Here is a 14,782-nt window from a genome sequence, read left to right as displayed (position 1 = left end):
ATAAGTAGGATTCCTATTACGGCCAGTTGTGACAGTGTGCGGATCCATGGGTGGATTTGGACATTTGAACCCCAATCCCAGAGGTCCTCCCATGCAGCATGACTGGCCATGGTTATTTCCTTTTAGGATTCGTCACTTGAGTATACGTAAGGGATCGGGGTAGGGGTCCGGTTTTCACTAAATTCCCTCCCGTAGATTTTACCCAAATTCCCTAGACTGTTCTAGTTCTGACTACAGTTTGTCCACCTTGTGTTACAGACACCGGGTTTATGGCCCAATTTACTGGTTGAATCTGTATTAGTCCTTCACTCACTTAAGACTGGCCGTCACGTGGGGCAGCTGCCCTCTTAATTCAGGCTCAGACGGAGTGTTGGAGAATACCGGGTTGAAGGTTCGACTTCAGAGCAACGTATTACTTCTTATCGAAGTCCCATCTGGGTCGCCACTGTTGTACCTGTTAATTCTTAGATACTTTCAACCAGTTTACTTACTCCAAGGTTTTACCCCGGTGCCCTTATTTGCAAGGTGGACAAAGGACAAACACAAGTAAAGATTCAACAAGTTTATTAAATAACACTATTAACCCTTAAATTACCCACATAAAACAAGAGGATACCCCAGCAGATTCAAGTATACTACCCGTAAAGATGGTTTGGTGAAACTGCAGGTCCGATTCTCTGAGTCCCTCTGGTCTGTTGTCACGAAGGTGAGTCTCGATGGCCGCTTCTTCCTTCCTTCCTTCCCTGGTCAGTCTTCCGAATGGTCACGGCTGTCTCCCCTGTCGAGTCTTCGCTCCTGTGTGCCTGAGTGTGTCCCTTTATCCCCAGCCTGCTTGCCTTTCCAGAAACTTCTCTGGCTTCTGGCCAATGAGGTCCCAGGAGGGGGTTCCAATACCCAGTGGGTTTCTTGATGTCTGCCTGACAGGACACCAGGGTCCGCCCCCAGGTGTCCATCTCCATGTTGTTAAACTTGTTATCCGGTAAGGTTTCTACAGGATCTCTTGGTGACAGAAAGTCTGGCCCGATCTGGGCTTCTAACAATAGACCGATGCATTTCAATGAGGTGCCATGATCTCCTGCTAAGTCTCAAGTAGAGTGTAACGACCTTTGATGGGTGGTTGATGGGTCAGGCGCAGACACATTTGTGTATTGTACAATTGGCCTGCCTGAGGTTTGACTGTGTTTGATTTCAATGTGCCCAATTCTTTAATTTAGGATATCCAATTTTATCAGCCTTAAAACTAGGCCCTGTTTATATCACCACACTGCCCGTTCCCAGTTCCAATGGAAGCTCAAACTTTACGCCTGTTTCTCTCTTCACATGTATTTAGCTAACCTGCTGAGCATTTCCAGTTTATTTATATTTCATTTTCAGCATTGAGTATTTATTCATTCTACAGAAATGCAGGTTGTGTGTTTGGAATGTCTGATACAATACATTATTATTGTTATTAACAGTATTATTTAAAACACTGGGGATTGAGCCTGATTCCTGTTATTCCTCTCTCTGGTCTCCAGTCTGGTTAAGAACGCTCTCACAGATTCTTGTGCTGAGGATCTCGCCTCCGCTCTCTGTACAAAACAGTCACTGAGGATTCTGAACCTGGAATTCAACTCCTTCACAGATCAATCTGTCCCTGCTCTCCGCCGCCTCATACTGACCTGCAGGAGTCTGGAGGAGATCTGGTGAGTGTTTGTGTTAATTTTCAGTGTAACAATTAAAATATAAATCGATTTAAAGTATAAATGGGCCTGAATCTTCCAAGTAGCAGCAATGGTATGTGTGAAAATTCCCCCAAACTGAAACTGCTGCATATTTCTCCCAGGATCTTCGGTACTGCGACCCTGGGAGCTCCATCAGAGCAGACGAGAGTCGAGGAAGAGACAGCACACACCCTATTTACAGCACAGTGACCCCGGGGAGCTCCATCAGAGCAGAGTGGGGGAAGAGAGAGCACACACCCTATTTACAGCACAGTGACCCCGGGGAGCTCCACCAGAGCAGAGTCGGGGAAGAGAGAGCACACACCCTATTTACAGCACAGTGACCCCGGGGAGCTCCAGCACAGCAGAGTCGGGGAAGAGAGAGCACACACCCTATTTACAGCAGAGTGACCCCGGGGAACTCCACCAGAGTAGAGTCGGGGAAGAGAGAGCACACACCCTATTTACAGCACAGTGACCCCGGGGAACTCCACCAGAGTAGAGTCGGGGAAGAGACAGCACACACCCTATTTACAGCACAGTGATCCCGTGGAACTCCATCAGAGCAGAGTTGGGGAACAGAGAGCACACACCCTATTTACAGCACAGTGACTCCAAGGAACTCCATCAGTGCACAGTCCTGGAAGAGAGAGAGCACACACCCTACTTACAGCACAGTGACCCTGGGGAGCTCCATCACAGCAGAGCAGAGTCAGGGAAGAGAGAGCACGCACCCTATTTACAGCACAGTGACCCCGGGGAGCTCCATCATAGCGGAGTAGAGTCGGGGAAGAGAGAGCACGCACCCTATTTACAGCAGTGACCCAGGCGATCTCCATCAGAGCAGAGTGGAGTCGCGGTAGAGCGAGCACACCTTATTTACAGCACAGTGACCCCGGGGAGCTCCATAAGTGTTAGTTGATTGTGGGAGTGAATGGGTTGGTGTGTCGCTGGATGAGTGGTTAGTCAGGGAGCTGAGGAGAGGTTCAAGGATTAGTTCTGGGTGTCGGGAGGGTGGTCGAGTTGTGTTGTGTTGGGTTGGAGGGTTAATCAGCAGTTTGGATGGTGGCTGGGAGTTGGTAATGTTGGGTGTCTAGTTAGATTTGGTTGCGTGGTCGGGGGTTGGGATTGGTTTCTAGCTTTGGAGAGTAGTGGGTTGGGGTTGGTTCTTGAGTAATCAGTTTAAGTCAGAGATATAGTCAAGAATGTATTCAAGAGGCGGCTGCATATAGCACTTGGGGCGAACAGGATCAAAGGTTATGGGGAGAAAGCAGGATTAGGCTTTTGAGTTGGACGATCAGCCATGATTGTGATGGATGTTGGAGTCGGCTTAAAGGACCAAATGGCCGCCTCCTGCTCCTATCTTCCATGTTTCTGTGTCAGGTCAGGAGAGGTTGGGACGGATGAGGCCAAGTTGGGAGGTTTAGTCAGATTTGTTCAAGGGCTAGTGGGAGGTAGTCGGGCTGGAGGGGAGGGAGAGATGATTTACGGGAGTGATAGCCTGTCAGGGGGAGATACCAGCAGTAGCCAGGCCTGTGACACCACAGCTGGTTCTGCTGTGGGACAGGGTCGGGCAAAGAGCAAGCGAGCAGTAGTAATAGGGGACTCGCTAGTTAGAGGCACAGACAGGCGTTTCTGTGGCTGCAATCGAGACTCCAGGATGGTATGTTGCCTCCCTGGTGCCAGGGTCAAGGACGTCTCTGAGCGATTGCAGGACAGTCTTAAGGGGGAGGGTGAGCAGCCAGAGGTCGTTGTACATATTGGTACCAACGACATAGGTAGGAAAAGGGATGAGGTCCTGAAATGTGAATGCAGAGAGTTAGGCAGAAGGCTAACGTGTAGGACCTCGAAGGTAGTAATTTCAAGACTACTATCGGTACCACGTGCTAGTGAGAGTAGGAATAGGAGGATTAGGCAGATGAATGCTTGGCTTGAGAGCTGGTGCAGGGGGCAGGCATTTAGATTTTTGGATCATTGGGATCTTTTCTGGGGAAGGGCTGATCTGTTCAAGAGGGATGGGTTACATTTGAACTGGAGGGGGACTAACATCCTGGCGGGGAGATTTGCTCGAACAGCTCGGGAGCGTTTAAACGAGGTTGGCAGGGGGGTGGGATCCAAAGCAGGAGGGAGACAAAAGAGAAGTTTGAGGACAGCACGGAAGTTAAAGAGAGCACATTAATTAGTAAAGGCAGTGTCAGTAATCCTAGTACCAGACAGATCAGACAGAAGCAAGACAGAGAGCAAGGGAAGTCCAGATTAAACTGCATTTATTTCAATGCAAGAGGCCTGACGGGCAAGGCAGATGAACTCAGGGCATTGATGGGTACATGGGACTGGGATATTAGAGCAATTACTGAAACATGGCTAAGGGAGGGACAGGACTGGCAGCTTAATGTTCCAGGGTACAGGTGCTATAGGAAAGATAGAACAGGAGGTAAGAGAGGAGGGGGAGTTGCACTTTTGATGAGGGAAAGCATCACGGCCGTACTGAGAGGGGATATATCCGAGGGTTCAGCCACTGAGTCTATATGGGTGGAACTGTAGTTTCGGGTTTTTTTTTTAAAAGGGTGGCATGGACAAGTTGGGCCAAATGGCCTGTTTCCATGCTGTAAACCTCTGTGACTCTATGAGTGGGTCCAGTCAGATTGTGGGAGGTGGAGTATGGGGATCAGTGGGAAGTGATTGGGGGACTCGGGTGTGCTATTCAGGTATTAGCCCAGGTGGTGAGCTGTCTAACATTACCTGAGCAACTATCCAGGTAAACTTTGTGGATCTGTCCCAAGTATCTGACTCTAACTGCAGCAGGGGAGTTCCCCAATAGAAGTTAATACCTCTGGGACAATTCCAGGTAGATCAGTGCATCAGGACATCCACAGGGTCCCGATGCTCATCTTCGGATGTGTGTCTGGTCTCTGGCGATCCAGAGACCAGAAGATTTGTCCCATTAACTCCAGTCTCCTGTTATTTACTCTGTTGTTCAATCTGTTTATTTCCTGTTTCATCTTTAATCTGTTTCAGGCTGCGGGGAAATCAGTTCAATCCAAATGGAGAGAGACAGCTGAAGTCGCTGCGGAGATCCAGATCGGGACTGACAGTGTCCGTGTGAACATTTCAATCTATAAACATTGCTGCTCCACCGGTTACAGTGAAATCCTGAATTGTGAAGATCTTCGACAGCTCCTTCCAAACCCTTCATTCCTGCCCCTCTCCCTCCCTATTCCATCAGCCCCTCCAGCCTGGCACTGATTTCCCTGCTTACCTGGTTTCCCAGCTGGAAAACTGTTGTAGTTTTAGTCTCCACATTGAAGGAAAGATTGCTGCAAATCATTGTTTAAGCAGCAATGTGTTGTCAGTGTTCTCAGCAACAGAGTCTTCAACCTCCTTTCAAAATGGAGCAGCAGAGATCATTCTCCAGAGAGAGAACAGTGTGTGTGTGATTCTGACAGTGTCCAGCAGGGGGCAGATTGGTCAATCTTGTCAGAGTTTCCTCTCTGTCTCTGTGAATGAATCAAAGACTCCACCAGCCTCTCCTCAAAACCTCTTTCACTATCTGGTGATTAAAGTGACACAATGCCACCATCTGCTGGCGGCTCCCAGCTACTGCAGGCGCTGCTCTCTGTGAGCCTCAGACAAGTTCAGTAAGTCCCATGTCTGCATCTGGGAACCGGTTTCTGCAGCGTGAATATTGAACAATATTGACAGGGATTGGAGTTTGTAGCAGGAACCCCGGCTGGTGAATTCACCCTTTTATCACCAGACACTGTACATGAACTCTGTTCCCTCATTCCCTTTGGGAGATATTGTCTGGAGATTGTAGTTGGGGATGATCTCAGACTGTAATGTGTACATTTGGTGCAGTTATCAGACACTAATTCCATTCAGAATGGGAGTGGGTAAACTCTGCTGCACTCTGTAATTCCTGTGTCAGACATTCAGTGTTTAATCTTACACAGTGGATCTTGCTCACGGTTCTTTTAACGTTTCCAAGAGAATTGTCTCAATCTCACAGACTGATTCTCTGAAAATTGGAAACACAAACATTTTGAGACACAATTACAACCTTTAATCACATTTTGTCCGTGTTCGAACAGAAAATAATTTCCAAACAAACTATTCCCCTTTTGCAACTCTTGCTTTCCAATTCCACAGGTTTCGGTGATACAGAGAGCAGCTCAGTTGGAATCCAAATTCTCTCATTCCACTCTCGCCCCCCGTTTACCCTGCCAATTATCAACCTCAACACAAGTTCCCACGTATTTATCTGGGAAAGTTTCAGTGTTGACTCTGGTGAAGTAGGGTTTCCATTCCTTAACCCACAACACACACACACGGTAAATGTTACTGCAATTATTTCTGGAACTGTTACAATCCCGAATGCACAGGTTGATTAAATTGATTCCAATCCAAAGGTGGAATGTGTTTCTGATTTATAATCTCAATCACACAGAGGCACTGACATCCCCATACAAAAACACACAATCACAATCTCTCACACACGCTCAGAGAGAGACACAGAGCAACACACAGAGAGGCACAATCATGGAAACCGACACACAGACATACAGACACATAATCATACACATACACGCATCTGTGCATCCTACACACATCCCTCCAGACGCACACACACAGACACAAACTGGCACCCACACACTCATTCACACACTGACAAACTCTCACACATGCTCACGGGCACAGAGATACATACTCTCACAAACACACACATACAAACCCAGACTCTTACCCACGTACTGAGACACAGAGAGACTTACAGAGAGAAACACAGAATCTCTCTGAAATACACATAACACGCAGCCATACACCCACAGAAACACACATCACAAACCCATGCATTACAGAGGTTAATGAATTCTCAGCACCCCACAACCAAATGATTTAAGTTGGACAACAGTGATAACATTTCCTCTGAAACCGACATCCCTCGAACGAAAGGAACACAGGAACACTGGCGCAGCATTGCACAGGATCAGAGCCTCGGAAATGCAGTTTCCTCTTTCCTTGTTCCTTATATCTCACTGAGCAGATACAGAGCGAGAGCATAGAAAGCTGGAATTCACAATTTCACTCTGTCCCTGCACACTCACCTCAGCTTTATTTAATTTCTGAATGTATGATTTATTTTGGATTATCCCAAAGATCTCAGGACAGATGCATGATGTCAGATATTCCCATTATTTATCAAACTGTTTATTTTACCATGACAGATATTACCTGGTGTTTGTCAGATTGTTGCTTTTCATCCATCTACAGTTGCAGATGCCGGTGCTGAAAAGTGGGTAGATATTCTACACCATTAAAAGCTTCACATTGAACCGGGGAAATTCTTCAAAGACTATGAATTAATCACTTTCAAATTAATATCATTTCTTCAGAACAAACTATTCATATCATCCATTATGTCAATTTAAACTAACTTTATTGTGTTGTCTGGTCTGTGCTAGTTTTAACTGAATACTGCTCAGTATGTGACATAATCTGTGTTATTGAGTCTTGGAAGAGAAAGGGTTAATGTTGCTGCTCTGTAATTGTAATGGATATTCCTAATTTTACAATATGTATAACTGTAGTTATTTACAATTAAATGCTTATTGGTTAATTAGTTAAATGCTAATTGTGAATCATTGGAATGCTGAAACTAATACGTACACAAGCTAATAAAGAGCGGGGGAACGAGTGTAAATACTGTAGCTAACAGTGAGCGTGAAACTGAAAAGACCATAAGATACAGGAGCAGAATTCGGCTATTCTGCTCATCGAGTCTCCTCCACCATTTAATCACGGCTAATAAGTTTCCAACCCCATTCTCCCACCTTTCCCCCATAACATTTGATCCCCTGACCAATCAAGAACATGTCTATCTCTGTCTTAAATACAATCAATGAGAGAGAGTGAGGGGGAGAGTAGGTGAAGAGCGAGTGAGGGGGGGGGTGAGGTTGAGGGCAGATGGTGTGAGGGGAGAGCGCGATGGGAGATCGAATGAGGAGGAGAATAGGTGAAAAGTGAGGGAGAGAATGGGGGAGGGAGAGAGGGGGAGGGAGATTGTGAGGAGGGGAGGGAGACTGATGGGAAGATAGTGCATGAGGGGTAAGAGAATGAGAGGGGAGTGCGAGGGACGCAGGGGGAGGGGAAGGGTGAAGCGGAGAGATAGAGGGGACGGAGTGAGGGGGAGAGAGTGGGGGATGAAAGTGAGGAGGAGAGAGAAGAGAATGAGGTAGAGTGAAGGGGAGAAAGTGAGCGGAGATGGAGTGAAGGGACGGTGAGAGGGGGAGAAAGGTGAAGAATGAGGGAGAGAGGAGGGAGAGAACGGGGAGAGGAACTGGTGGGGAGAGAGTCAGAGGAGAGAGTAAGTGAAGAGCAACTGAGGGGAGAGAGCATAAGCGGGAGAGAGGTTGATGGGACGGATAGTGAAGGGGAGAGTCTGAGGCGGGATAGTGTGATGGAAAAGACTGAGGGGGAAAGGAGTGGAAGGTCTGAGGCGGGATAGTGTGACGGAAAAGACTGAGGGGGAAAGGAGTGGAAGGTCTGAGGCGGGATAGTGTGACGGAAAAGACTGAGGGGGAAGGGAGTGGAAGGTCTGAGGCGGGATAGTGTGATGGAAAAGACTGAGGGGGAAGACACTGAAGGGGAAGGGAGAGAGTGAAGACAGAGTGAGGAGGAGAGAGAGGGGAGGGCGAGTGGGGAAGTGTGAAGGGAGAGAGACTAAGGGATGGAAAGTAAAGGGGAGAGTGTGAGGGCAGAGACTGAGGGGGAAGAGAGTGAAAGGGAAGGAATTGAGGGAGGGAGTGGGGGGAGGGAGAAATTAAGTGAGGAGGAAGGGAGTGAGGAGAAGAGAGGGTGAGGGGAAGAGAATCAGTGGGAGAGGGAGTGGACAAGAGGGGAAAGTGTGAGGGAGGCAGAGTGTGCAAGGGGGAGAGATCAAAGGTTCTAGAATGTGGGTCGCGAGAGGGAGGGCAAGAGTAGGGGGAGAGAGAGGGCGAGGGTGTTTTTTCACTCACTTTCCTGCAATCCTTCCCCGTTGCTCCGCTTATTTGCTTCTGTGTTGCATCTTGTAATAAAGTCGAGGAAAATCCCAACGTGATTTGTTGTTTTAATGCGGGGGGGGGGTGGAAGGGGCAGGGTCTGGAGATCACTGGCTCCACCCTCATCCCCACTCTCCCTTTTCCCTCTCACTCCTTCCAGTCGTGTCTGGGGCAGTTTCGGGGCTGGAGAGGATTGTCCTCATTCACTGGGGGAGGGGGAAGAAAACTGTCCTCTGTCCCCGAGGTTTAATGCAGCCTCTGTGACTAGGCCTCAATTCAAGGCCTAATCTCAGAGGGCCCTCAGAATGTCCTTTTGTATTTGCTTCATCCCCGAACAGCGTCTGTGCTGAAGTGGGAGAACTCGATGGTTAAAAACAAAATAATCCATTTAATTCAGGGTGTGATTGTGGGTTTTCCTGCTCTCTCTCTCTCTCTCTCTCTGTCTCCCATCGTTCTCCTTTGATTGTGAGTTATCAGTGAGAGAAATGGGAAATGGAGGGTAACAGTGAGGGGCGGGGGGAACGGGAGGGTAACAGAGCAGTTTGCTTGTGGGATCTTGCTGTGTGTATTTTCCCTGCAGCCTATCCTGCTGGGAGACCGTGGTTCCGCTCCCCAAGTTCAGTGTACTGACAACTGACTGTGATTGCTTCCATCTCCCACCACTGCCCCCAGCCTCATTTCTCAATGTGAATCAGTGATCAACACAAACAGTGGTCACAGGGTGACATGATTTAAAATGGTCAGACAGAAACCTTTCAGAGAGCATTTCAATCCAGATTCATCGTCAGAGAGACAGGGAGATTATCCAGAGCAGGCGAGAGAGAGAGAGGAGGGCGATGGGTACGTACAGAGATAGGGGGAGATAAACAGGCAGAGAGAGAGAGAGAGAACAGAGATAGATCATCAAGTGCAGGAGAGAGAAGAGGGGGGTGGATAGGGGCAGAGATGGTGGAGGTAAAAGAGAGAGGGAATCAGAGAGGAGTGACTGTGCTCGAAGTGGAAGGTTCCCTGTTCATGTCAAATGTACAAACAGCACCAAACCAGGAGTGATGTCCCCTTATTTTAACTGGGGAGGGGTGGAAGGAAGAGGGGCGGAGAGAGGGAGAGGTGTGGTCCCTCATTCCCACTGACTTCACCTCAATCCTCACTTAAATATCACATTGTATCTGGCCATGTTCAGACTGTGTGGGATCTTGCTGTGCACTCATGCTCTGTGCCTCCTCCCTGCCCCATATTCCTAACACTATATCAGTGTCCACATTTTAAACATAAAAGATTGAGGGAAAGGAGGGTGGGATATGGAGAGGAACAGGGTAAGGCAGAGCTGCAGAGAGGGCGTTTCGATCGAGTTCTCACAGGGGCTTGGAATGAAAAAGGCTGCGATTGGGACCCGGTTTAATTGGCCAATTGGACAGTGCCTGTGTTTTACTCTCAGTAATGTCACGGTGCTGTGTGAGAGCCCAGGGCAGCGCTTCAATCTACTTTTACTGAGTTTCTCTTTGTAACATTCTCCGTCTGCCTCTCTCACTGTGAAGCACTCGGGAGGGAGAGGGGGCTGAAATTCACATTCCTGAGCCTGAGGAAAGGCTTGTTCTCAATCCCAGAGTCCTCCTTGTGTTTTTAAACAGGGCACTGGGATTTGTGGATGGAAAGGATTGTTCTGTTTCACTGGGCCTCAATTCAAGGCCTGTGTGACTTGGCCTCAATTCAAGGCCTGTGTGACTCGGCCTCAATTCAAGGCCTGTGTTACTAGGCCTCAATTCAAGGGCTGTGTGAGTAGGCCTCAATTCAAGGCCTGTGTGACTAGGCCTCAATTCAAGGCCTGTGTGACTAGGCCTCAATTCAAGGCCTGTGTGACTAGGCCTCAATTCAAGGCCTGTGTGAGTAGGCCTCAATTCAAGGCCTGCGTGACTGGGCCTCAATTCAAGGCCTGTGTGACTGGGTCTCAATTCAAGGGCTGTGTGAGTAGGCCTCAATTCGAGGCCTGTGTGACTGAGCCTCAATTCAAGGCCTGTGTGACTGGGCCTCAATTCAAGGCCTATGTGACTGGGTCTCAATTCAAGGCCTAATCTCAGGGGCACCTTCGTATTTCCTTAATTCCCGAACAGGGTTGAAGTGGCTGAATTCAATGGTTCAATAAAACGTGCAGCAGCCACTTCAGGGTGGGATTGTGGATTTTCCTGCTCCCCCTCCCACTGTTCTCTTCTCATTCTGAGCTTTAAAACATGATGCACAGCGCACATCATTATTTTAAACGGTCAGACAGCAACTTATCAGAGAGAGCACTTCATCCAGATTCACACTGAGATAGAGAAACAGAGCAGAGATCAGGACAGATTATCCAGAGCAGGAGAGGAAGGGGGTGCAGAGATTGTGTATTGGATAGGTCTCGATCTGGGGGGAGAGTGAAAGAGACAGAGAGGGGGGCGGGGGTGATAGAAGCTTCATTGCTGAGATTGAATGTATTGATATCGAATGAGGGAGATTCTCAGTGTTGGTGCGGTTTGTAAAATGAGTCAGAAACACAGCTGGAGGTGGGGGTTAAACGCAGAGGGAGAGACACAGATCAGGGAAGGGATGGGGGAGTGGGGAGCCTCCCCTGTTTCTTTACTGCCAGTCTCTGGTGTAAACCCACCCCCACCCACTCCCCCCACCAAAATGCTTTGATGTGTTTAATTAATTTAATGCTGGACAGTCACCAGGCATTACCACCTTCATTTCATTTTGAAATCTGTTCCCCTTTGGTCAGAGTTTAATAATGGGAAGGATGTGGAAATGAATGTTTTCTCCCCGCACCCCAGAGAAAACAAGGCTGAGAGGAGACTTGATAGAGAGATTCAAGATCCTCAGAGGTATGGACTGGTTAAAGAGTGAGAAAATCTTCCCTCTCAAGAGATGGTCAGGATCAAGAGGGTACAGATTATTAATGATGGGGAAATGGATCAGAAGTGAAGTGAGTAAAATCACTTCACCGAGAGGCTGCTTGGAATCTGGAATAATCTTCCTGAAAGCCTGTTCCAGTATTCAATAAGATGATGGCTGATCTGTGATCTAACTCTCTACCTCTTTACCCCTTGGACTAAGGGAAATCTACCAACCCCAGATTAAAAATAATAACAAGTGACTGAGCATCAATAGCCATTTGCAGAAGATTGTTTCAAACTAACTCCACACCACATCTGGCAATGATTTCATTCCCACATTTCTAAAATCCTAAACTGAGGCTACATCCAAATGTCCCCAAATCCTGGAGTTCCCAGCCAGCAGAAAAACTTGTTCTTTATCAGCCTCTCCCTTTACCTCATTATTTTAAATGTTTGATTAAATCAGGCTCTAATTTAAATTCCAGCGGTTAAGAATAATGTTTAATCTGCACTGTTCATCAAATGTTCCCAACACAAATACTGTAATGGCCTAAATACAGAGTAAAATTCCCTCTGCTCTGTCCAAGGAATGTTTCATCACAGGTTTTTATTAGTTTAGGAAAAACAGGAATCAAATAGCTCAGCATCCCAGTGTGGCCTCCTGTTTATTTCAATCAGCCCTTCACATTCAAACATGAAGTTGAAGCTTTGAATACTGTCTGTGGCAGCGTTTGTGGATTCAGTTGTTCTCCTGCTTTTTCACTTGTCTGAAGGATTTGAATTATAGACATTGTTTAATCATTCCTTTCTCTCAGCACATGGAACTGGTGAACCTTCAAGGCAGACAATGTCATGAAACTAACAACAAACTGTATCTTTATTCATCCGTCATTTCCAATCTCTGAATAGATCACACACATTTCCAGAATGCAGGAAGCTCTCAATGGAAACTGCTTCCAGTTATTCCCCAATACAATTGTTCACACTTTACTGTGAAGTACATTCCACTGACACTCCCAAAGCAGCCACAGAAAAGTGACTGGTTATTTTAAACATTGAAACTGAACTATATTAACTTACGAATCCCTCACATTGTACAGAAATGTTGACCCTGTTTTGATGAGAGTGATCAGATTAACATTGAACCATGAAAGCAGCCTCCGTACTGAGATTAACCACATTTGCAGCAATTCCAGAGTATCAGAGACATTGCTCTGTGTATTGTGTGAATCCAGCTGTGAAATATCGGAACATTTTGAGCTTCCACTTTTCATCATTTATTAAAGTACATTGTTCCAGCCCTTTTCAATCTAAGTTGTGTCGGTTTACATTTCCCTGAACTCAAACCTCTCCATCAGTTTTGTCAATTTACAAAATATGAATAACTTTGCAATTTGATGTTTCCAGCGATGCTGCTGACAATGCTGGATCATTGTTTGTGTCATTGGCCAGGATGTTTCGTATTCTGTCACATTAAATGGTTCAAAAAATATGACAAAACTGCAGATATCTTTCTGTGGCTGGGTGGGGAGGGAGGGGGGGTGACAGCATGCATCTGTATCAATATATTTAAATCTCAAATATGTGTAGGCCATTTAACCCATCGAGCCTGCTCCACCACTCACACACACACAGACATAAACACACAGAGACAGACACTCACACACACACACACACACTCAGACACACATTCACAGACACACACACTCAGACGCAAACACACGGAGACACACACACAACAGAGAGACACACACACATTCACATACACACAGACACACACTCACAGACACACATTCACAGACACACACACACACACTCACAGACACACATTCACAGATGCACACTCACGGACACACACACACTCATTCACAGAGACACCCACAGTAATAAACACACACACACACACTCACAGTGATATACACTCACTCACAGTGACACACATTCACACACACGTGCACACAGAAATACACACACAGATACAGACACACACAGAAACACATTGAAATACACACACACGCTCACACACACACAAACACATGCACACAGTTGGAAACTCTCTCACACAGACACACAGAAATACAGAAACATAAGTGCACCGACGCTCACACACATTCATTCCGTTTTTTTGACTCCTCAATGCTCCAACTAAAAAGTACTGGGATCTGAACTCGAGACGGGGGCGGCACGGTCGCACAGTGGTTATCACTGCTGCCTCACAGCACCAGGAACATGGGTTTGATGGAGAGATCCAAACTGACACCACACCCTGATGTGGCAAAGGGGACGCCAGGCCGAGCTACAGAGTTGGATGTAAAGAACAGCGGCGTGTGTTTGATTCTGGTGATGCTCCCACTCCGAGCCGGTGTTGAATAATTCTGAGGCAGAGAGACATCAGATTGAGACCATATGACACATTGGGCCTTTGCATCTCCCATAACAATCCCCCCCTCTCTCTCTAATACGATCTCCCTGTGTGTGTGAATAGAGGGATCTTAGAGTGAGTGTCCAGTGATTCCTGAGGGTAACAGGACAGCTCGATAAGGTGGTTTCGACCGGCAGATGGAATACTTTCCTTTACTGGCTGATGTATAGAATACCAGAGCAGGGCAGGTTCTGCTTGAGCTATATCAAACACTATTTAGACCTGGACTGAGTGTCCAGAGAGAATTATCCCCGTGTCTGTGTGGGTTTCCTCCGGGTGCTCCAGTTTCCTCCCACAGTCCAAAGATGTGCAGTTTAGGTTGACTCGCCATGGTAAATTGTCCCTTAGTGTCAGGGGGATTAGCAGGGTAAATATGTGGGGTTACAGCAATAGGGCCTGGGTGGGATTGTTGTCGGTGCAGGCACAATGGGCCGAATGGCCTCCTTCAGCACTGTCGGGTTTCTAAATTTACAGAGGAAGTTATCAATTGTGGCACAGATTCCAAAAGCAGGGAACTCATTTCAGGGAAGTTATTTCCATTTCTTCAGTTTTATCAACATTAACTTTGTAACCTGAGTAATCGCCAAACTTTATAATATTCTCTTTTCAGAAAGAATATGGATGTTGTAGGATCTGATAAATATAGCAGGATGTCATCAGAATATGTCAATTTGTGCTCTTCTTCTCCAGCTAGAACACCTTTTATGTGCTGACTGTCTCTCACCATTTGTGCTCAGGATTCTATGCAGATAG

At 47.0% G+C, this 14,782-nt stretch overlaps 1 protein-coding gene across 1 annotated transcript in view; it reads left to right on the top strand.

The window, feature by feature from the left end:
• Positions 1-7,316, top strand: part of LOC144484289 (NACHT, LRR and PYD domains-containing protein 3-like) — a 48,822-nt gene extending 41,506 nt beyond the window's left edge. Inside the window, exons 10-11 of the mRNA XM_078202817.1 lie at positions 1,518-1,685; positions 4,722-7,316. Coding sequence (XP_078058943.1) covers positions 1,518-1,685; positions 4,722-4,809 — 256 coding nt within the window. The 3' untranslated portion in view covers positions 4,810-7,316. The remainder of the gene's footprint in view (positions 1-1,517; positions 1,686-4,721) is intronic.
• The last annotated feature ends 7,466 nt before the right edge of the window (positions 7,317-14,782 follow it).

The sequence above is a fragment of the Mustelus asterias genome, unplaced genomic scaffold, assembly GCF_964213995.1.
Source record: "Mustelus asterias unplaced genomic scaffold, sMusAst1.hap1.1 HAP1_SCAFFOLD_98, whole genome shotgun sequence".
NCBI classification, from domain to species: Eukaryota; Metazoa; Chordata; class Chondrichthyes; order Carcharhiniformes; family Triakidae; genus Mustelus; species Mustelus asterias.
Note: the sequence above shows the minus strand (reverse complement) of the source record. Positions and strands in the feature narration are given on the sequence as shown.